The 25,818-nt window shown below is 31.5% G+C and overlaps 1 protein-coding gene across 1 annotated transcript in view; it reads left to right on the top strand.

Annotated features, from left to right (window-relative positions):
• The first annotated feature begins 966 nt into the window (after positions 1–966).
• Positions 967–25,818, top strand: part of LOC150100176 (uncharacterized) — a 142,513-nt gene continuing 117,661 nt past the window's right edge. Inside the window, exon 1 of the mRNA XM_090402424.1 lies at positions 967–1,170. Within this exon, the coding sequence (XP_090258550.1) occupies positions 1,135–1,170 (36 nt within the window). The 5' untranslated portion in view covers positions 967–1,134. The remainder of the gene's footprint in view (positions 1,171–25,818) is intronic.

Here is a 25,818-nt window from a genome sequence, read left to right as displayed (position 1 = left end):
CTAAAATTTACCTAAATTATCATTCGTTGTTCAAGGTTCATTCTTTTTTTTTTTTTTAATTAAGAAAAAATCATTTTTGTTTTAGTATTTTAAGCCTTCCTATTAACTTTACATAGGAATAACAACAAATGGAAAAAAGACTAAACTAACAGGTCTGAAAGAAAAAACTATTCTTGTTCGTAATTTCAGTACTGAGTAGGAGTATCATACAATTCAATCATGTGACATAACTGGATAATCAGACAGAGCAATCAGCGGTGGCTGAGACCATAAGTACATCCATTGTCTACTATGCCGGGCAGCTTGTCAGCGACTGTGAAGGGCTATTAAGGATTTATTTACAATGTCTACATCATCTGGATGCCATTATTTTAAACAGGTTTGATGTAACTGCACGTTGACGCACAAAATTTGCTTCAGGGATGATAGTAAGGCTCCGCCCACCCCCTTCTTGCGTCTCAACATGCAGACAACAGCTGCAGTTCCAGGAGATTCATATTAGCATTAGTGTAAGTTTCCCCTTCTCCCCCATTCTTAGACAACAGGAGAACAAAATGGCGCCGATGATTGGCGACATCTCATCACAAACCAATGTAGATGTCTATCTAGGCTGTTTATTAATTACACACAAAAAAACTATGATCGCGTAATATATTACTCATTAAATGACTATTCTGAGCTCTGTTCCTGTCGTGGGTTGTAGAATAAGATTGTAATAAGTCTGTAGTGATGATTTGCGTACATATTACTCTGTTGTTTTTTGTTTACTGCAAAGCTGTTTTGCGCAAGTCTGGACTTTGGTTATGTTTGGAAAAATAAATAAAAAAAAATTTGCTGAGGCAAGGAACGGAGTGACATTATAAATAATACATGTTCTCTTTCCCGGGCATGTTGGTAGTGGCAGCAGTTGTCTGGGAGGATCAATGCTTAAGCTGCTCAGATCCCAGTCTTTGCGGTAGGCACGGAGCAAGCGGTTGCCTCTGGGTGTTGCATCAATTCCACAATATAAAACATGCAAAGACGTTAGTTAAATAATTAATGATTAGGGTAAGTGGCTCCTAGACAGGTTCTTTGAACTGCCATTGTTGCATTTCTAAACCGGCACTTTCTCTGGTCATGTCTCGTAAATAGTTGATGGGATTTGGTATTCAGTTTCCTCTTAATATTCAGGTAAGTTGATCAAATTAAATGATACAATATTAATATTAAATGTCTCTTTATATGGGCCTATTTCGTACGAAAATGGATACATTAACTTGATCGGTGTAAATACGACGCAGTGGTTTAGAAAATGAAATATTCGTATCCTTACATAATAATCAACACTTTCTTAGCTAATCTATGCCACTATTCACTTGGAAATCTGTCTCTATTACATACTGTTGTGGTGATAAATATAAGCAGATTCAGAAATACATTTTGAACCAAGTTCCTTTTTTGTATTCTGGTGATCACTGGCTAATTTGAAATACGTTCCTATCCCAAGGTAAAATTTCGTTATTTTCGTTTTATTGCTTAATTTTTTGTCATCAACTAGAGATAATTTAAAAAACTAAACTAACTTGTAATAAAAAAGAATCTTTACATAAATAAATTTATTTCAAGGAAAAGTGAAAGAAAATAACACACCTATTATTTTACTAAATAATAAATATATAATAACTTGGTGTTAAAAGTCGCTTTTAGTTGTAATAATAAAGCACGATATCTACAGAATATCCAATCTTTCGTATTTTAATATATAATTGGTTCGAATGTAATTCGTTCTTCACATCTAATACTCTACATATCATTGAAATATATCTAATATTCTACATATCATTGAAATAAAGGAATTCATGATTGCTATAAATTATATGCATTTGTGCTCATTTCATTATCAAAAATAAATTCATGTCAGTAATTGGAGATATTTGTTTGCGTAAGTAATAACAGTCATTTACTATGCACCTAAATATATTTCTGTTTATCTATAATTTTTCTGTGTTTGACAAAAGCTAGGTATCCTATTATATAGCATAAGGTGTGATTTTTCTAACATAATGAATATGAATTTTCTTTCTTAAACACAGAAATATTTCACATATATTACAACTTCATGAATCAGGATTAGTGTTGCGCTATCAAAAATCTGTAGTAATGTAGTAATGTTACACAAATATCGAGACATTTAAGATTATGCAAATTACAAACCATTCAAAGGAATCTTGTGGGAGAATATGTGCAATCTGAAGATGCAAATGATATAAAACAAATTATATATAGCAAATGAAAACCTTACTTATTAACTGAAAATAGTTGATAAAGATGAGTGGGAATGGTAAAGATATAGACACAAGTTGCATAAAAACGAATACCAGCAGTAGCTACTGTAATCATTAATACGTTCCGTTTTAAAAGATATCTTGCTAATACTAAAAGTTCAATAAATATAGTTTCAATCAAAATGCGTCAGTTCATTGTATATTTAATCATTGCAAGTGAAAGGCCGCTATTCTTATGTGCAATGTAATTATGAGAATGACCTACATTTCCTTCATGTTTTAAAAATAAAAACCAACGTTAAACGTTAATAAGGTCGGTTTTAAATGTGAAAACCTATATGAGTACAGCTACAATAATGATGTGTGTGTAGAAGTTTAATTCAGAAATTATCAAATGTAATTGTTATATGCACAAATATTCTTAACACAGAAAAATCAATCATGGATTATAACAGAATATTCTTAAATGCTTGCAAATGTCTTCGGTTTTGAATTTCTTCTTATGACAATGATTGACAGGAAAGGTAATAAAGTCTTGGAATCTTTTTCTTTGAATATTAACCAGCATCTGAAACAATAATGAAGAGAATTATAAGCGTAAATGTTTATATTAGACCATAGTAAGTTACTGCAGTTCTATAATCTGTAAATAACAAAATGATACACAAATAACACGATATCAAAGAAAATCAAATAAAAATCTTTAAGGCCTTTTTTATTTCGACTTTTCGTGGAATATAGTTAAGAAATTACATATTTCTTAACTACAATACATTCCATAGTTACGATTTCTGTATAATGTGATTAATGAGGTTTTGCCATGGTTTTATACAAGAAAATAATTATATTTTTGCATTACAAATAACGTGTTTTATGTATCAACGAAGTGTAGTTCTAAGTGTCTTATTACACTGTTTGAAAGTTTAAATCTTTAAAGAAAATAAAAGAAAACGAATATCAAATTATTTATTTGTGGAAATATGAATATGGACTAGAGCTGGGTGCATTATTTTGTCCCTGAAACGAAATGACCAAATAAGAATTCTAAACTGACCCAACCGGTCGATATTAGAATCATATATTACAATTTCCAAGGAGACCACCGTCAAAAAAAAAAAACTATTATCTATATACATCAAATAATGTAAAATGCTACTTAGTTTCAGGACAGTCTAATTTTTCTCTTTATCGAATTGTTTCATTACCTGCCTTAACTAGTTTATGAAAACCCACGTAGTTTGAACTTTCATAAACTAATGTTAGTTACAACGACAGAAAAGAAAAGAAATAAAAAGAAAGGTTATTTCTTTTTCCAGAAGCATCACTCACTGAGAAGCGTAGGGTTATGGAAAAAGAAATAACTGCCCCGTCGTTGTGGCAGGGTGAGGTTTCTCCACTCTAAAATTTATTTTATAAAGAAAAATGAATTTTAGAGTGGAGAAACCTCACCCTGCCAGTTTCGCATAGTGCCGACAAACTCACCTTCAGATGGCAAAAAAAAAAGTCATTATAAAGATTGTGTTCAAGACCAAATACGAATTCAGGTATTTCTAGTCGAAGGGCATTGCCGACTACTCTACGGAAACACGTATCGGATTGAATTATTCTGTAATTTAAAAAAAAAATCTGAAAAGACATTCTTTAGGGCGAGGCGAGCGTGCTGTTTATGATTTCTCATTCTTTTTATGTAAAATAAGACAATGACTTAAGTTGATGTTGTCCATCGTGTATGGGACTTTAAGAAGTAAGAATATCTCCCTACCGAAAGATCGAGATTCTAAAATACTGATTTGTAACTATCATTTTAGCTAATTTAGTTGAATGTCTATTACCAGTTAAAAACATTTTCGTAGCTAACGAGTATAAAAAAGTTAATATAAGAAAGTAAGACCTTTGTTTAGGAAAATCAGATCGCATAGTCACTTCTTCCAATCTTAAGAAAAGCTTACGTACGCTACTGCTATGATGATATTATGAAATTGCCCTTTACTTTTCGCTCTGAATATCTGCCGAGACAGTTTTCAGCAGTGTCCTGCGAGAACACAATTTTACAGTCTCATTTAGTTTCTTAGTTATCCTAAAAATATCGCCTGAGTTCATTATTAATGTTCTGAGTGATTTTGTGTCAATTACCGTGGCTTAGGCAGTAGAGAGATTAAGAAGAGAATTCCATACTTCTCTATAGCGTGTCTCATAGTTTCGCACAAAGTACAAACTTTATTCTATTTTATAGAAGAAAAAACTGTTTATAAATGAACTGTTCATAAACCGAACTTTTTTTGGTTTCTCAGCTAAAAGTAAAAGAATGTGATATTTCTGTTATGAATGCTACACTCTTAATCCTTAGAATTACCAACATATGTCAAACCATCAATGAATTGGAACGATACCAAAATCTTCCTTTATGAAGTAAAGTCAAAATCTATTTTAAAAAAATGAAGGTTGATAAAATTTTTCATTAAAATTTTACTTGTAGCTGAGAAACCCGATGTTGTCCATCGGGTTTCTCAGCTACAAGTAAAATTTTAATTTTATCAGCTACAAGTAAAAACCGAACTTTTCCTAAAAAAGTTCGGTTTTTGAAGCATCTTAAATTAAATTTTAAGTTGCTTCAAAATTTTATTCTTAGTTAAAATATTTGGATAAAATGAATAAGATAAAACAAACCTTAATATATTATTACTTCTGAAGTACATGTGATAATTGATTATAACAAACGCAATTGAAATGCAAAGGAATGTTTCTAGTCATATTCCTTTTCATTATAATAATCTGTTTAAAAATATCCACCATGCATACTTAGCACTCTTTCGTTCGTTTACTGTTTACACATTTATACAGGCAAGCGAACTTGATGGAATGAAAGTTAATTACCTGTGAAACAGCTTGACAAGAAGCCTAGCTTGTTTAAAAGAGTTAGCGTATTTTTTGTCCGTTAATTTTCCTTACGTATTCATTCTAAGTTCCGCAAAATGAAGTTCTTATCTTTTCCTAAATTTCTTCTTACAAACAAGTTTTTCAGGTAATGTTATCAAGATGAAATAAATTGTCGAAGCTCCAAAATTCATCAGCTTTGAATAATCACTAATGACATTTTATTTTAGCATAGGAATGAAGAGAAAGGCATGCAAAATGGAATAAAAAATCTTTGTTTTTAAAAATATCCTCGAGCGCAATGCAAATGTAAAAGTATAAATTTGGACTTTTTTTTTTCGTTGAAATTATCTTACAGCTGGTCCTCTTACGTCTATCATAATTTTTTTTTTTTGCTAGATGGGTGAAGCAAGAATGCTTTTCATACTCCCCGTTATCTGTAGAGGAAAATGTATGGATAGCGTGTTATTGAACTATAGGCTCTGGTCATGGCGGGGTAACGGCAATAGCCGAGCCTCGGTTAAAACTTCATTGGCTACAGTATTGCCATCTGTTATCCTCTGGATCTCCTTCATGAATTAGTCATGATAGATATAAATCATTTGTTTATTTAAGATAACATTATCTTGTTAACTATTATATTTCATTTATTATTAAATATTCTTTTAAATCTGAATCTTATGATTAAAAGCTATTTTCTTGTTATTAGAATAAAATCAAGTTTAATGAAGGTAAAATAAGGTTATCAGGTTATCTTTATCTCGATAGGAATAGCTGAAAATTTCTTTGACTGCTAATCTTAACGAAAATTAGATCGTTATAAATGTGATTTGTAGTTATTCTTTGTTAGTTTTAATTCTATTATTTAAATATATTTTAAAAAAATATTATTATTTGCAATCCGTTATTCTGCTGCTTAGCTTAAGTTATATTTTTTTCGTGAAAATAATGAACAAAACCTTATGTATTTGCCATAAGGAAAGTGAAAAAATATAATATCCATTTTGAGAATGCATTCATTGGCTCCTGTAACAAATTCAATTATTCTCTAGTTCTACTACTAATTTTCATCTAAAAAATAATATAAACATTTTGTAATCTTTAAATTAATATCTATAAATTATATTTAAAGATATTAAAAATATTTTTAACTTTTTATTGTTAAGTAGCATTAAAAGACCATCATATGTTTCTAATAATGTTGGGTGAATAAAAATTTCGTATTTCGAAATAAGAGGTGGCGGATCCTTTTTAGGACTTCCAGGGTAACAAATGGCAATACTGTAGCCAATAAAGTTTTAACTGAGGCTCGGCTATTGCCGTTACCCAGCCATGACTAGAGCTTTTTAGCTCAATAACATCTCACCCACACAGATTTTCTTCATTCAGATGACGGGATAAAGAGTCAAGGACTCAGTTCATCGCCCAGTTATTTTAAGAACTTTAAGAAATAAGAGGTGATCAGTATCTCAAGTCCTTTTTAGGACTTCCAGGGTAACAAATGGCAATGCTGTAGCCAATGAAGTTTCAACTGAGGCTCGGCTATTGCCGTTACCCAGCCATGACTAGAGCTTTTAGCTCAATAACACCCCATCCACACAGATTTTCTTCATTCAGATGACGGGATAAAGAGTCAAGGACTCGGTCCATCTCCCAGTTCTTTTAAGAACTTAAGAAATTGGCTCTTGTTGTTACCCTCCTGCCATGATCAGAGCTATAATAGCGGAATAAAATAATACCTTATTCCTACACTGTCCTCTACAGATAACGGGGAAGATGAAAAGCATTCTTGCTTCGCCCCTTTAAGCCAGTCCTTATAAGGACTATATTTCATATCATATCATATTTTATAGAAGGTAGTTTTGAAGGAATTCACAGAATCATTCTAAGCCTAGTTCTTTTTGTTGCAAACGCATAGACCAAATTTTAAGTTGCACATTGTACCAGCAGTACAGCACAAGGTGTTTCGAACACCTTTTCGCCATTACTTTTTTAATATTGCTTTATTAGCAAGAGTCTCAAATAATACTTAGATCTAGCGAGTCTTATAAATGGTAAAATTTTAATAAATATAAACATTAAAACTAAATATATCGCATAATATTAATCAAGATTTTGTGAATAGAATGATCATCAATGAATCACATTTCTTGATCTGAGTAATTCCTTTATTTATTTATTGGCACTTCTACATATGTCTGAAAAAATAGAACCGTGTTATTTGTTGCTGAATTTTATTAAAAATGCATATTAATAAATAAAAAAAGTTTGCCAAAACTTTGATTAGCGAATGACTGAATAGTAATTTTGGAAATAAAAACATGAAAGCCTGAAAGAAAGAGTAATATTATAACAATACACGGGGTATGAATGATAGAATTACAAAGAACTTGAAAAGAAATAATGTAATAAATATGTAACGATCTTAATGAAAACCTTACTGAATACAAGGGAATAAAAAGCTTTATTTAATTTACTTATCCTTATCTTTAAGCCAGTCTTTATAAGGACTGGCTTAAAGGGGCAAAGCAAGAATGCTTTTCATCTTCCCCGTTATCTGTAGAAGACAGTGTGGGGATAAGGTGTTATTGACCAATTAAAGCTCTGATCATGGCAGGAGGGTAACAGCAATAGTCAAGCCTCAGTTAGAACTTCATTGGCTACAGCATTGCCATCCATTACCCTTCAAGGGAATTGATTACCGCATCTCACGTTCGATTCTCATTTTACTTTAACATCCTTATCCTTATAAGGACTGGCTTAAAGGGGCGAAGCAAAATGCTTTTCATCTTCTCCGTTATCTGTAGAGGATAGCGTAGGGATAAGGTGTTATTGAGCTATTAAAACTCTGATCATGGCAGGAGGGTAACAGCATTAGCCGAGTCTCAGTTAGAACTTCACTGGCTACAGCATTGCCATCCATTACCCTCCAAGGGTATTGGATTGAATGAATCAATCACCGCATCTCAAGGTCGATGGATCCATCCACATATATGTATATATCTTATATGTATATATCTTACTTTAACATAAACGATAATTATGAAATAAATTATTTGTTTATTTAAGATAGCGATAGGTGTGTTAAGTATTTCATTTAATATTAAATATTCTTTTAAGTTTCAATCTTATAAAGCTAATTTTATTTAATACGCAAAAAATTTATTATCTTTATTAGAATAAAATCGAGTTTAATTAAGATAAAATAATCATTTTGACACAAATCACTTGTGACAGAGAAAATATTTCTTCTCAAGCCCGTCACTGGGAAGCTTGTTTAATCACTGAATATGCCATATATTCGAATGCGAAATAGCTAGTTAAGCATTCAAAGAGAGAATAAGATATAAGTGTCACTAGAGCTGTCTTAGAGTGTTTATAAAATATACGAGCTATGCCCTCATGTCGTTCCTAGACTATTGATGCAGCTGCGGATATCCGCAGGGGTTAGTGGTGCAAAGTTACAGTCTCTGTTAATGATGGCAAAGCATTCAAGGAAGAAAAAAAAAAAAAAAAAAGAGTGCATTATAACGGAAGAAAGCAATCATGCCGACATGTTTTTTTTTTTTTCCTTCTACATGGGAGGTAATAACTGTATCAGACCCACTCACTGGACCATGCCACCCCTTACTGGAAGCTGTCCAATAGGCCAACATAAAATAGCACTATTTTTCTTCTCAGCCTACTCGTACTATAAAGGCATTTGACCTTCTAATGGCTCAAGGCAAACAATAGAACCACTCGAAAGATCCAATCAGCTCCTGACTGACGGTCCACTGATTTTTTCCTCTCCCTCCCCTCGTCTTATAGTCTCCAAACATTTGTACCACACGTGAAATATTTGGGAGGAAAAAAAATCAACCTTTAGCGGTAGCTGCTTTTTTTTTTTTTTTTTTTTGAGTGACTTCCTACGATATAAGAATAGCCAAGTTCCAGTTTACAGAAGAAGCAGATTGCAGCCTTCATCTATCGATAACAGTCACAAAAGAGACGTCTAACCTTGGTAAATATGATTTTTGTATTTCGTAACGTATGAACACATTTTTGAATTTTGAATGTTTCCTGTCATTACTTCTCTTGTTCGTGTTCTGCTTTAGACAGGTCAAAAGGAAGTCGAGAACGTTACTATTATTATTAGAATACCATAGAAAGAAATTGTAGTCTTCTGTATGTCTGACCAACCGTGCAAATCACGTCTGTTATTATATTATTGTACACGCATGGAGTTTACTGCTTTTTTTTTTTTTTGGAATGTATTTTTCCCAGCCAACAGTAGATATAGATCACTTTATGTGTAACTTATTATTCATTTGAAAAAAAAAAAAATCGTTTTTGTTGTAGTTCGTTTTAAACGCTATGTTGATGTTTTTAAAAAAAATCGTTTTTGTTGTAGTTCGTTTTAAACGATGTTGATGTTTTAAAAAAAAATCGTTTTTGTTGTAGTTCGTTTTAAACGCTATGTTGATGTTTTAAAAAAAAATCGAAATGTCACTAAACATTGAAATTTTTAGTGACATTCCGAGGTTTATTATATTTGGTGAAATTACTTAGGATAATAACTAATGACTTTTGTATGATCCTATCATGCATAGAGGTTATGAAAACAAGAATGCATTGATGGTATTTCTTTAAACAAGACTCTCCTAACATTTGTTTCCTTGAATCCCTTGTCTAATCGTAATTTCAACTCGGATGATCAATGAATTTACTGCACATTGTCTGCTATATAATAATAATAAGTACTATATAAAAAGTATTAGAAAGAGATTAAAGATTAACAGTATCTTCAACCAGGACAGTCCTTATAAGGACTGGCTTAAAGGGGCGAAGCAATATTACTTTTCATCTTCCCCGTTGTCTGTAGAGGACAGTGTAAGGATAAGGTGTTATTGAGCTATAAAGCTCTGATCATGGCGGGAGGGTAACAGCAATAGCCGAGCCTCAGTTAGAACTTCATTGGCTACAGCATTGCCATCCATTACCCTCCAAGGGTACCAATTTTAGTCGTCTCGTACGACCGCCCAAATTTTACCAATAATCAACCAGGATAACAAAATTTAACCTAAATATAAATGTTATATATCTAAAAAGAAAAATGATGTGTTTAATTGATTTAAATTAATCTTCAAATATATTTCTATATGATTAAAATCAATAAAAATATAAAAGCATATATTAATTAGAGTTTTATTTTTAATACTACTTAAATATTAATTAAAATGAGTCTGAATAATGTTAGACACTATAATAATGTTTCTATAGCTTTAAGAAAGGTAAACGAACAATGTCATCGAGTGCTTCCTCCGTTGGTTGATTGGTGTAGTTAGAAATGCATACATCGATGTACACCTCGTGATTACCTAAATAAGCTAAAGTTTAAACGAAAGTAAAATTACAAATTATATTTAAATATTTAAATTGCCAATGAACTACCAGATTAAGGTGGAAAACTAAAGTGAGCAATTCTGGAAGAGATTTATTGTCGTTCGTTTGAAAAATTGGCTTATTTTTTCGAATCAATTCGACGCTAAACACATAAAAAAATCACTACGTAATTCTTCAATCGCATTAACTTTAACTCAGATCAAAAGCATGTTTCATCTGTTCACTGGAACTGACAATTCAAAAAAATTCTTGTTTATTTCTTGGAAATTTAATTAAAAAAAACGCATGCCTTTTTCTTTATATTGATATAAATATTTCTTTTTCTTTATATTGAAACTAAATGTTTTCAATATCAGACTTCTAGAGTATATCCCAGAACTTTATTCTCCAATGATATAGTCATTCGCTGTTTAACTTATACTGGTTTTACCAAGACGTGTCGTGATTTACAAAGTCATCATCTTTTACGCAAAGAATGTAGGATTTCTTATTTCGTTGTTTTCTTTTCCTGTTTCTGAAAAGAAAAATATCCAATACTCTCCTTTAGCTGCTTGTGTGCTATCCTTTCATCGGTAATTCTTTGACCTCTAAGCATTCCGTGACACTTGATAAATAGCATTCTCCTTTTCCCGCAACTGATATGTTTACGGCTTTCGATACAGAGCTTTCAAGATAGCGTGTGACATTTTACTTTGATATATCTGTTACTCGATTTGGGAGCTTGAATTAGAGGATATCCAGATGAAACACAGCTGTCTATATTAATGTTGCCTTCATGAAGGCTTTGCGAAGTGAATCGGCTCAATTTAGTCTATAGCAATATGTTCTAGTGGTCTCTAAATAAAAATAAGCCTTCCCCCCATCCCCACCCCGAATATTTTCTTTTGCGATCCTTGGTCATTTTTGATCACTTCCGGCCTCTATCGAATTCAGTAGTAAAAAGTTGCGAATGCACTTAAATAATAATGGTTTATCACTAAACCCAGGAAGACCGTTGCCAAAATTGTATGTGTGGTTAGGTTATTAATATGCCAATTAGCATAAAGATTTCCTTAAAGTATTTTAATTTTCATTGAAGAAAAACTACCATATCTTAGCAAAAGATTTGCTGGATTCACGAAGCTAAAAAAAATTGTGTTTTCTAATTATTTCATAATTAATGTTCATAAACCACGTTTTTTTCTTATTGTTTTTATATAAACAACATTATTTATATACAGAGTCACAAAAATGTACAGTTAGATTGTCCTAGTTGGATGGTTTCGTTTGTGTTTGTGAGAATTCATCAATGGTTAATTTTATGTATATAAATAATGCGTTTATGATTTATAATATGTTGAAAAAGAACAGTGGATCCAGAATTGTTTTATTCATTAAAAAGAGCGGAGTTCTGCTTTTAAATATACAAGATTTGCTTTCCAGTACATGGAGGAAAATAACCTGTATTACATATGCATTATCATAGTTGCATTGCACTACTAAAGCAAATCTATTTAGCTGTTTAAAACCAACTAACTTATATATTGATATGGATACTTTGCACATCCCGGGCAAGCGTTTCCAGGCGTTGTTTCACCGCATTTTAGTTATATCAAGTGATGCAAACGCATTGCAGAATTCTGTAGCAATTAATTGGTTTTGAATAGGTCAGATGAATTTCGATGAATATTACGTTTCTACCAGTTTTTTTTTTTTTTTTTTTTTTTTTTTACTATTTAGTTTTCTAAGAAAGAGGCGAATTAGCATTATTTCCAGAAAAACAACTAAAAAAAGCAGGCCTTTCTTGAACGTTAAAATGTTAGGCTTATTCATATAGTATAAGAATACTAGTATAAGACTTTGCTTCTATATCTACATGTATCAGTTATATCATATCAGTTAGAAAATACACTAAATCAATACGAATCCTATATATTTATTTTAAATTTAAACAAACTTTTTTCGCATTCTTTTGAACTTTTTTTATATTTTTAATAAAAATTAAAAATATAAAAATACACCAGTTAAGAAATTAATTAAATAAATTTAAAATAATAAACTAGGTTAGATAAAAGATTTGACACCCCGTGTGGTGGCCGGGATAAGAATAACCCCAATGTAGCTCATACATGTCGTACGAGGGGACTAAAATGGATACCCTGGGAGGGTAATGGATGGCAATCCATTGCCAATGAAGTTCTAACTGAGGCTCTGCTATTGCTGTTACCCTCCTGCCATGATCAGAGCTTTATATAGCTCAATAACACCCTGCCCTTACATTGTCCTCTACAGATAACGGGGAATATGAAAAGCATTTTTGCTTCGCCCATCTAACCAGTTCTTTTAAGGACTTTAAAAGATTTGAGAAAATTGTTCTCAAAATCAGTGAGGTTCATGGTGTTAATGATTAATACTTCTATTAATGGGAAAAAATATCTAAATTTTAACAGCAATGAGATCTATTCTTGAAATTGCAACATATCAGGAACTCCCGTGTTGTTTGTGTATGCATGCTTTAGAAAGAGTGATCTCGTTCGTTGCAATCTAAATCATAATAATGCTTAAAGTAATTGTAATTAATATAATTCCAAGGATCGTTTCTTTAATAAGATATGATACTGATCTTAAGTAGAATAGGATTAGAAGCAGATCATGCGTACTCACCAGTGATTTTTGTTTCTTCCCGCCTATTTTTTTGTCTGCCTTTCACATTTCTTTTCCAACTTTTACTTTGATATAGCAGTGGGATCCATCCTGCGGATTATCTCGCTGTGTCTCTTCTGTATTCTGCACATCTTGTTTATGTTTTCACCAATAATAATCACCTATTTTTTATATCTTCCTTCTCAGATCAGTTCCGCAGATTCCTCTAATCTGAAACCATAAATAAATAAATATTATTATACAGTTGGCATAGAAGAGATATATATAGTCGAAGTGTTAGGCTGATAAAGAAGAGGAATCTTTTTGATAAGTTATAATAATTATAATTATAATTTTGTTGATTTACATATATATAAAGAAAACTTATGAACAGTAAAAAGATTAGTATGACATACAGTACTGTATTTGTTCTCATCATGATGTTTTGTTTTATGTCTCTTTCGCATCTCAAGAAAGTCCCATGCGATTTGGACTAAACTAGTTCTGTAGTTAACAAGCAACTAGAAATTGTGTTTGTGTTTTCTTTTAATCTCCAAATCTAAAGATTCCAAAAAAGAAAACAAGAAAAAATGGCATTTTAATGCAAAAATCATAGAGCATCTAATAACATAACAAAGTAACATACAATCAAAATAACATATCCAAAAAAGTGAAGATATAGGTTTTCATCTATAATATGTAACATAAATAAATTTCAGAAAATCGTCGGAACCAGTAAAAGAACATCGAGTGGAATAAATAAAAGACGAGAATCCTATTTTAAATTTTATAATGACCACTTCCATTCTATTATGTTGTTTAGAAATGTGGATAGTTAAGGATCAAAATAAAATACAAGCAGTAGAGATGCAATTTTTTAAGTACAATTAAAATGTATGAGATCACATAAGAATAAAGATAATTATGGAAGATATAGCAAGGAATACACAAAGAAAGGGAACGCGCATTTATATAGAGTGGATAGATCAGATGAAAATATATGACAGACGGGGAGAGGGATGAGATAACACAAAAGGAAATTAAGTCAGAACAGGAATGCCTAATTCCTTGATGAGAGGAAGATGAATAATTAGTACATTTATTAGTAGAAGAAATCGTGTTTTCCTGTTTAAATTCGCGTTATAAGATGAGATCTGAATAATGCTTCAGAGATTAATTTCTTAAAATGTTGTGATTATTACGTATTACATTTTGTTTGTTTTTCTAAATTATGTGTGTGTGTGTGTGTGTAGAGGTCACCGATTGTCCTATTAAAACAATAAATATATGTGTATTACTTATTTTAGACTGCTGTTCCATACGTAATTTGTTTCTCTGAGCATGCTATTGAGTAACTCATCCATATATTCTTTTGATCACTGTGTAGCAAAAGAAAGAGTAGGATGGGTCTAATTCTTCTTCTATATATATATTTTTTTTTACTTTATTTTCTGTCGTAGTGTGTTAGAGTTGGTTACTTTGCAATGTTTGCTCTGCTGTTTTGGAAATGGATGTTTCTTTAAGATGGCTGACGATTTTGCAGACACGGGGAGAATTATTCTTGTTCATCGCATGCGTCTGTTTACGCATTTCTAGTCACTAAAACACTTTTGAAGCTGTTTTCAACACTTTATTCCGTTGATCATGTTAAAGTAAACAAATGCAAAAAGAATTTCTTTCTTCTTTCTTTTTTCTTTCTTTTTTTTTTTAATGATGTAACCTAAAGGTCTGAACTTTGTCAGAGCAAAGTGGAACCCCACCCCATTTCCCTCACGGTTCGTATCGGGGTTCTGTTTGGGAAACACTTCTAGGCAGACGCACTTCAGTGGAATAGTTTCCTGCCACAATTCTTTCACTTCAACCTAGCTTGCGGTCTTGCCAAAATAAACACCAAAATATGCTTTTCCCTCTCGACTCCAACAGTTGATGGACCTTTTCGTTTGAGGTCAAATATCTCTGGTGCCTCCATGTCCAGATTTACAGAACGTTGCATCACCTGCTTCTTTCTAGTATAGTGTTCGCCTATTTTAAGTTCATTTTTTCCTTCTCTCTCTCTCTCTCTCTCTCTCTCTTCATGATCTTACTTAAAAATCTCTACATTTATTCCTTTTTTAACGTTCTGAAAGAAAAATGTAAAAATGGATTTCAGGTGAAAGGCAAGCACAAATCCTATTAGCTTTCGTAAATACAAACAGCTCACGCAGCCAAATATCTTTGATCTGCATAAGTTTCATTCATAACCCTTTGTGCACACTGGAGGGAGTTTTTTTTTAAAGCAGAAATCACATATTATATAAAAAGCTGATAGTAATCTGCTCTAAATTCTATTAATTCTGTTGCTGAAAAAGTATATTGTATGTTATAGAAAATTATACTGCTTTTTTTAAAGGCGTATTGCATTGTATTGTATTAGAGTATCCTATAGACCAGCGGTTCCCAAACTGTGGGCCGCGGCCCCACTTGGGGGCCGTAAGTTTTGTTGAGGGGGGGGCTGTGAAATAATGAAAACAAATTTAAAATGTTTTAAGACTAAGTAGATTTTTTAATCTTAAAAGAAACGTCTTTAATTTTTATTATTTATTTTTTGTTTTTTTTTATATTTTAATGGATAAAATCACGCATTTGGTGTTGGTTAACAAATTTTGCTTCCTGCGTATTTCGGCGATTAATGAATATTAGTAAATATATGCTTATTCATATAAGTTTCATTTCAAAAGTATTGAGAAGCACACACAAAAAAAAGCTTATACAAACGCAGAATTTTGAATATAAATTGCAATGAATATAAATACAATAAATATTATAATAATATATGTCTGTATTACGATTTTTTTTCGAAGGGGGGGCAGTGAAATATTTTAATTTTTCCAATGTGGGCCTTGGCATCCATAAGTTTGGGAAGCACTGCTATAGACAGTACAATAACGTATTGTATAGACAAGAATATTGCTTTTCAACAGAAACTACAGACTGTGTTGTGTTTCAAATCTCTTACATGCTAATTCTTTGTCCAGTCAGGGTCTTATTTTCCAATCAAATTGAAAAATTATGCGCAGCCTTAAGTTTTTGTGATTAAAAATCATAATTCCGTGCATTTACCTCAAGCAGGATAGCCTATCGTTGGGTGATTTTCCTCACGCTTTAAATACCTTCATTAAGAAAATGAACTTCATATCTTCATCTCTAGTGTTACTGTTTTAGCATACAAAGGAAACTGTCATAGTCTGAAACATAAATACATACATTTTTATGAAAATTAAATTAATAAGAAGTATATTAGCCATGTTAATTTCATCGAGTTGATGATTATCATAATATTCATTTATAAAATAACTAAAAACGTATTCTTGGGATGTTTCTGTACTTCAATAAATAATTTACTTTATGGTTTGAAATTATATCCCTTCATAGAACGAAAAATTCAAAGTATAAAATATCATTACCTCAAAAAGTTCCTAGTTACGTGTTAAATGAACGTTTATTACGAAAACGAATAATCACAAGTTAACAAGAATTTATTGAAGAAAATAGTTTTATGTGGCTTGAACTTGGCGTTGAAAATTATTAAAAGAATGGCCAAATTCCTTTCATATTATGCTTTTATATCTTGATCTTAGGAGATATGTAATTTAGCAAGCTTTGAATCACTTTTGAAATATTTTAAGTCTAAAACAATATTTTTCAATTATTTAATATAAAATAATGATGAACGTTTATATTTTAAAACATAATACGTTTATATTATATTTTAAAAGATAATATTTTTATAATATTCTAAATTATAAATTTTATGAATTATAAAATTAATATAAAATAATGATGACCGTTTCTTGTTCTTTTTATAATAAAAGAAAAAAATACATAAAATTTAAATAAAAATATAATTTTATTTAAATTATTTAAATAAAAATATAATAAAAATATTAAGCAACATATTAGAACACCTTGAAATCTTTTAATACTGCATAATATAATTATTTCAGTTAAAATATGCTTTCATCCGAGAAGATCGTCGACCGTGAGATGCGGTGATTAATACCCTTGGAGGGTAATGGATGGCAATGCTGTAGCCAGTGAAGCTCTAACTGAGGTTTGGCTATTGCTGTTACCTTCCTGCCATGATCAGAGCTTTAATAGCCCAATAATACCTTATCCCTACACTGTCCTCTACAGATAACGGGGAAGATGAAAAGCATTCTTGCTTCGCCCAGTCCTTATAAGGATTATAAGGACATACATAATAAAAAAATTTTTAAAAAAATTCATCCGATTTAGCTGCCGGAAGTCTAACCAAAATTCGCTAGCGCCAAATGCAATAGTGCTTGAAGTTATTTTTCTGTTTTTATGTTAATTTGCCATTTGTTAATTTTATCATAAAATGATAAAATTGCCTTTCATCGAAATACGCTAAACGTTCAATGTTTTCAATCCACGAACTGACAGATTAATATCCGAACTGTTGACTTTTCTCATTAAAATGTCTAATTAAAACAAAAAAAAATAAGCATTAACTTAATGACAAAATATTTCAATTTACCGAGGAAAACTATATTTTTTTCAGTTACAAATCTAAATGTACCCAAGTTCAAATTGCGTTGTCTCCTTCCATGTGAATGAGGAACTATTTTTATGCTACCCGTTACTTGACATACGGTACGATAACTGCTTGCATGATTACATAAAATTTAATTACGTAAATGAAGCTCATATTTGAAACAAGTCGAGTAGAAGCACGAACTTGATAGCAATAATATAAGATCTAATAATATGTGAGAGCTAATACAAACATCACTATATTGGACAATTTAGATTAACAAAAAAAAGAGAGATTTTTGTCGAAAATTGTACTAAAATAATGTAATAAAAATTATATTAAAATAATGAGACGATATTTTCATTCCTACCAACCGACAAGTACTTCACCAGAATGGCAAAATGATGTACTCGTTTGTTGAACTGGGTTCTGTTTATCATTTTTAATGTCCAGACTTATCCCAAAAGGAAGGTTGGTGAACTTTTTATGTTCTATTGCTATCATCGCATCATACTTTGTGAAAGGAGAAATGTATCAAAATTAGATTTCTAAGTTAGTGAAATATTTTTGAGATAGATTGTCCAATAGGATAGGGGTATCGCGATGAATGAAAAAAAAAAAAAAAAAAAGAGGTAGAAGAACTAAAAATAGTTGTGATTTCACTCTTTAAATTAACTTAAAATATTGAAAAAAATTTAATGAAGTATTTTATGGGTTACACTCTTTAGTTTAAGTTAATCTAATACCCAGAAGAATGATACTTCGTTAGGAGGATGCTAGGCGTTTATTATTTTTTTTCCTAAGGGAGTTTTGTCTCTGTCAGCGATTTGATTTTGGCCGCATGCATTCTCCCAAAAAAAATCAAAAATAAACTATAAAAAAGTGTTTTTAAATCTATATTTCTGTAACTAACAAACTGACTCTGTAATGTTTTATTTTTTCAAAACATAATGGCAATTATTAATTCGCAGAATGTTGATTATAATTTTGTAGATATTTTCAAAATACTCTTTTTTCGCCATTCATAATTTTTTTTTTTTTACAATATCCACTTTAAAATGTGTTTGTAAAATCTCATTCCTATGAATTTTGTTTTGAACGCCTAAGCTTTGTAAATCTGTTCGTTCAAAAATTAAAAATCAATTTATAGTTGCCTATTTAACCTATTAACGTCTTAATGAACTTTAGAATTATTGTAAAGTTATCAGAAAGTAATAATTAATATGTACAATATACTGTTGTAAAATAATTCGGTATTGTGTGTTTGCAAGTATAAAAAATATATAAATAAAATAATGTAAGCATACGTTTTCAGTTTAAATTAATATACGGTGGAATGTAGACATAAGGAATAGATATACTGATATCAACAAGTCTAGTTTCATGTTTATTAAAATAATTTCTTCACTTAAAAAAGATGTTTATGGAATACAGTACATAAATAAACGCAGCATAACACTGGAGTTAACAAATACAATAATAATGCACACAAACCACTGTTTAAACGAATTCTGGATTCTTGTAGTATGATCCAAAATACTTCAACATTCTTAAAGTTCTTAAAAGAACTGGGCGATGGACTGAGTCCTTGACTCTTTATCCCGTCATCTGAATGAAGAAAATCTGTGTGGAGGGAGTGTTATTGAGCTAAAAAGCTCTAGTCATGGCTGGGTAACGGCAATAGCCGAGCCTCAGTTAAAACTTCATTGGCCACAGCATTGCCATTTGTTACAATGGAAGTCCTAAAAAGGACTGCCAATACTTCAACATCATTGTCGCGTTTTTCTTTATGATAGGCTATTTATTTTTTATATTAGTATCTAAATATTATAAAATATTTGCGTTCTATTTTGTAGAATTTCATCAAAAAATTGATGAAATTCTCTTTAACATTTTCTTAAACAGCATGTTTTATACATTGATATTAAGTATTCATAAAAATACGAATGAAATAGAATATTGGATATTTATGTATTGAATATGAGAAAAATATGGCTTCTGCCATTTTTTATTTATTTATTTTAACAAATAACTTAAGTTGATAGTTCAACGTATGTTGGCTGTGTTTAGTTTATTGAGAAAACGTGGTTTAAAAAGAAAGTTGACAATTCGCGATCTCAACAACGGACTTTCAGAGCACCTCATCTTTTGAACTAAAAGCTGTTTATTGTGAGCAACACCATATGCCGTCTCCCGCTTTTTTTTTATTTGTTATATATTTGAGTAAGCGTTTTAGAACACGATTTCAGTAGAAAAAATATGTATGCATACTCCTACATAGTGTTGGTTTTTACGAGCAGTTTACAATATTTTAGTGAGATGATATATAAAAAATATTTATAACTAAAATAATCTCTGAAAAGTGGGTCCGCCACGTCGGCACTTGTGATAAGATTCTCATTTTCGTTCTCTCTTATAAAAGAAGTTGTGTAAATACCAAAGGGGGTGGGGGGGTTAGTGACAAAGTTCCTATTTCTATGTGTCGGTTTTCGGTCTTATCCCTTGTGTATTAGGTTGACCAGATAAGAAAGTGTTCCGATTTCCTAGCAAATGGCATCGCCAGTAGTTGCTTGGTGTCTGGGAAAGATCTGAAGACCTTTACGGCTTTGCTCTTGCCGTTAGCAAAATTGCAGCAATAAAAGAACCTCGCCCGGACACAATTGGCTTTGACGCCATAAAGTGATTCCCAAATTTGAAAATCTAGAAGGGTGGTATGCAAAATGTTCAGCGACCCCTAACCCCGAAGCCGTTGCTTATTTGTGGACCAATATTAGCATAAAACTTCTCCTCATCTCTGGGTGGTCAGCGTCTAAATGAGGGCGGAGCTAACTGGAACAACCCTGCAATGCGGGCCTAAGGCTGCTGACTAGAATGTAGCTTTGCCGCTTAGGCCATTCCAGAACACATAACCGACAGTCGTTAGGTTCGACGTAACACTGCACGACTCTGTCTTTATAGAGCTGTTGGTCATATTTGTGTTGGGGACAGTTTTCCATACTGCTAGCGGCCATCAGCACAGAAGCCACTTCTGATCTGTTCTGTCTCTCTTTCTTTTTCTCTCTCTTCTCTGTTTGCGATCCACTTAAAGGTCAGTAAATAAACTTTACTATATTCTTCTAACTTCTTTTCTTCTATGTCCTTTATTTTCCTTAAACTTGCTAAGTATATTATACTTAGAATAATCATCACCGTATGCAAGCCGTATAAAAACATACGCGTAAAACATCTTGCAACAGTAGTATTTAGTTAAGATTCATATTTAGGTCTTAAGTAATTCCTATATGAAATCAAGAGAATTTGTAACTTATTTTGCGTGTATCAACTCGATAGTTAACAAATGACGAAGCATATGCTGTTCTACACATAAGCAAAGTGGTAATATAAGCAATAATGGCATAATAAAGATAAGTTAGTTGGAAACGATAGAGAGAGAGAAAAATTTGGAATTTTTATATGTTTAAACAATCTTACTATATTAAAAATGGAAGTAAATTGATCTATTTAGAAACTTTAAATTTCTTTTTTGAATTTAAAATATTAATCTATTTTTTTTTTAGAATATAAGGACACCTAAAGTATTTATGTATGTATTAAATTAATAAAATAACTTAGAGGTTTAGTTTTTGTCACAGCGAAGTTCAGTCTAGTTATTGATAAAATTTATGCCATGCGCAGCAGTTCATCAGAATAGGCGAAATTGTGTAATGTATTCAAAAAAAAAAAAGAGATTATTTTTATTCCGGATGTTAATTATAATTATAACGGGTTTATATAGAAAAATTCACTCGCTGAAGAACTGCTGATCGTATAGTTATTATCATGCGTAAGGCATATTATTTCTGTCAATTTTCTAGTAGTTAATCATATGAAAGATGTGAGTATGCTTCGTATGAAAAATGTGAATAAATACTAGGAAGATGGCAGAAAAGAACCCTCTGCATTACGCCACGGCATACTTCGGGTATCAACAAGAATCTGTATTTTGCTTATGATTATCCACCCGTTCTGTTTAATTTGCTGTTGTTTATAATGAATGCCAAACAAGAAATCATAAGTGATATTTTGTTCACTGATTTTAATTACTTCAACAGCAGATTTTATTTGTCCCCTCTTTGCGAGAAAATATGAAAAAAAAAAAAAAAATAGACAAATCGTTAGAGCAAAATCCCGAATATTAAACTATAATAGAATTGAAATGCTCTTAATAAATGTTAATAACACTTGATTGAATATTATTCTTTAAAATGTTCATATCTTTTAATAGTTATATTATTATTTTTAGTATGTCCAACAACTATTTAATATTGGAACGATCATGGAAATTGATTCCTCTATTCTGTTCCCATGGTAACAAATTGTATATTTTATATAATCATAAATATGTTACAGTCGTTAATTTTACGGATGGCACCTGAATTTTCTGAATGCTTTATTTATTTATTGAAATTCTAGTCTCACTCGTAGGCAGGTGACGTAGAAATGGAATGGTGATGATGATTTTAATCTGTTTTCGTTTTGAATGTAATAATTTATGACAATCAGAATGCATAACAGCACTTATTTACTCATAGACTTATTTGCTCAGCTTGGGATGTACGAAATTCCTAAATGTAAGGCTTTTGATTCCATTGAAACTCGATAGGTGGCGTTCATTTTTTTTTTTTTTTTTCATGTTATCTCCGTTTTATGACCTTGACTACTGGAATAAAGCACAGTCACTGGAAATAAACCTCTATTTTTAAGCTGCGATGTCAGTAAATGTGCATGTTGTGTTAATCTTAAAAATGGCGTAATATAAATATTTTTGCAGTTCGCGAGTAGCATGGTAAGTGGTCCTCAAGAAAACTTTTGAAGTTTACAACGAGTATAATAAAATCCACCGCCTTTTATACATTCATAACCCCCCGCTTTTTTTTTCCCCTTTGTGATTTTAATTTATCCTTTCTCTGACTTCTTGGTAGTGACAAAACTTCATATACGGATCTTGATATACTGAAATGTGTGTTTAGATTAATCGATGTTCAATTTAATTCATAGTTTTAGTTTTGCTAAATGAACCTCCCACGATAAGTCTTTGACTCCATGGAGGTTTTTATAATAATAATAATAATAATAATAATAATAATAATAATAAATTGTATTTGTATGCGTTATATAGATACAAGGAATGAAAAATTAGTCGATTGATGTTGTTTCATACGGGTGAAAGGGTATTTCTTCCCACAAACTGGATTTTTATCCCTTGATTAACGTTTCGTTAAAAGTTTTTTTAAAAACACCTAAAAAACAATGTGTTAAATTTTCCTGCCCAATATGGAGGTATTCACATCTTCTATAATCATTTAAAATTTGAAATACAGTGACTTCGTGGCCTTTATTATATCGTGTATAATTCCTAGCAATTTTAGTCCTGATGATCAGCCACATCCACTTTTACAAAGCCTCAACATTCCATGTATTTGTCAAATAATCTTCCATCTTCACAGTAGGAATTCTACCTCAAAGACCTTTCAAGACAATGTTAAGAATAATGAATGCACAAACGAAACTGTGCTTTGTTCATAAAGAAGGGCTCTCTCACTTCTAGGTTCTTGAAATTTAGATATAAAATTCTTGAAGATTTTATTTCTATCATACCTTGTTTTTTAATGTAAATCATGTTTTGCTGAAAATTTCCCAATTAAAAAAAAAAATACAAGCCTGGTTGGCTGAGTGATTAACTGTCCTCTCGCCAAACAAAACAGGCTGTATTCAAATCTCGTCATTGCCATGGACATTCGTGAATGTTTTTAGGTGGTGAGAGAGGAATTTGATCGCTGGATGTGAGACCAGCACCTTGCGTATTGGAGGACCGAAGTGGCTTCAAAAGATACTGTACTTGGTTTCTAGAGTAAGTTGAGGATTATACAACCCTTATTTCATGCACGGTAGTAACACTAATAGGCAGGTTTGCAACCTTTCGTGGATGAGATATCCATTCAAAAAAGAAAAAAAAATCGAGTATTATATTTTTTTACCCAAAATGGACCATTTTTAACAAGCACTCAGATAACTAGATTTTACTTTTGCATGATTTTATTTTAAAATTTAATTTCAAGTAAAAAAAGAACTTGATCTCTCTCTCTCTCTCTCTCTGTTCAAAGTCGTGTTTGCTACTGTCATATTTTAAGTAGGATGAAGATTCAATTTTTTATTCCACAATTTCATTTCTGGTTTTCACGGTGATGTAATTTTTGAATGTCTACAGTTCAGTTTAGCACCTTCATAACGTCTAAAATAATTTTTCACAAAATCTCGTTGTCTGTGGTTCCTAAAAATCCTCTTCTGTACTTTTCAGAAGCACCCTAGGGTTGAATAAATGCTTAGAACTTGTTTCTAGTTGACTTGTTTAATTAAAGTAATGTGTATGGGGCGAGATGAGGGGTGTCTAAAGAGCAATGGCATTTCACTGCATTTATTCCATCACAATAAATTATACTGCTTCGAATATTAAAATGTTATTTTACTCATACGATGACTAAGTATTTAAAAATATCTTTTACGAAATCGGACATTTCGTCTGGTTTATTTAAAGTGGGAATGAAAAAGCTGTTTTATCCACAGTTCGATGTTATTTATTTACGAAGACACACTACAAATTATTTTTGAGTCTGAATGCGACATACGAACCGTTCAGAATGCAAAGTCATCGTTATCAATAAATAATGTACGATAAATAATGAACTGCTTTTAAATTTGAGAACAGTATTCTGGTTCTGCTATAAATTAGACGCCTATCTTTCCTGCATATTGTTATCTATTCTTGAATGTATATCCTGTATAGATAAACCTTCAATTGTAAACAGTATATAGTTTTTTTTTTTTTCTTCTTCTTTAATCTTGAATTTTACTACCGAGTTTCACATCTTACTGTATTCTTATTCATGAATTCGCATCCAGTACACTTATTTCCCTCAAGACACTCTTGGGGGCGGATGAGATAGGACGCGGTTTCACGAAAGCGGTAGTTATAAGCTTAGTTTATCTAAATTGAGCTCTTTATAATCTTACCACATACCCATGATGCTGTAGAACAGGACCAGTTAGGGGAACATCTGCACTTAGATTTAAGACCTTCCAAGAGGCCTTTCCATGACCAGGTTTCTTGTGACAAAAAATGATAAGGCAGACTTAATTCATTTATGTTCACCCAAAGCTTCATAAAATAATATTAAAGATACGAAAATGATAAAATAAAATGTGCTGTCACTGCTTGAAATTAAATATATAACAGGAAAATGTAATCACGTTATTTTTGAATGAGATTATATTTTTAATCCCATCAGGAAAGGTTGTAAAACTATAGTACACGGTAAATAATCTGAGAATTCTGCTCTATAGACCAAATACCGTACTTTTTTTTCAAGCTAATTCAGGCCTCCAATAAGCCTAGTTGCTATGACCTCATCTCGCACTATGTGCAATGGAAAACATCTTTCACCTAAAGAGAATCATAAATATCCATGTGCACAGTACAATGCAGATCCACAATCTGTTGACTGAGTAAGGAGACGCTATCCAGCATGCCACATCTAAAATATATCGTCACTTAAATGTATCACAATCTGTTGAATGCTTAGGTCTTGGACAGAAAAAGGTCACAATGACTTGTAACTAAGGTCTCCTCTCTCTCTCTCTCTCTCTCTCTCTATCCATCTATCCACCTTTACCATTTGATTTCATGTTTATTTAATGTTTTATTGAAATGGCATTTCTCCTTTACATGTCTTTTAATCTTACAGCACACTGACATTCATATTTTCAACAACTGAAAATACACATGAAGACTAAATTTCATTGACCTTGTTGGCTTGGGAAGAGATAGCATTTTCGCTCTCCAAATGAATAAACTGAGAACTCGATGCACACTTCGGACATAGATTTTTCTGAATAACTTTAGGTGGTATATAATTTCCATCATTCATTGTAAGAACGCTACCTTTGTTATCGGAGTTCAGAAGTGGCTTGAAAAAAAGTTCCATGTTTGGTCCGTAATTTATATTGAATTATATTCAATCGAATTATAACGCATTATCTCATCCCTACCTCACTCACAGTACTAATGTACTGCGTCACTTCGAAAATATTATGCACATTAAT

The sequence above is a fragment of the Typopeltis vanoorti genome, chromosome 13 (genome assembly GCF_054136105.1).
Source record: "Typopeltis vanoorti isolate ZY-2024b chromosome 13, IOZ_Tvanoo_1.0, whole genome shotgun sequence".
Classification (NCBI taxonomy): Eukaryota; Metazoa; Arthropoda; class Arachnida; order Uropygi; family Thelyphonidae; genus Typopeltis; species Typopeltis vanoorti.
This window is presented reverse-complemented; position numbering and strand designations above follow the sequence as displayed.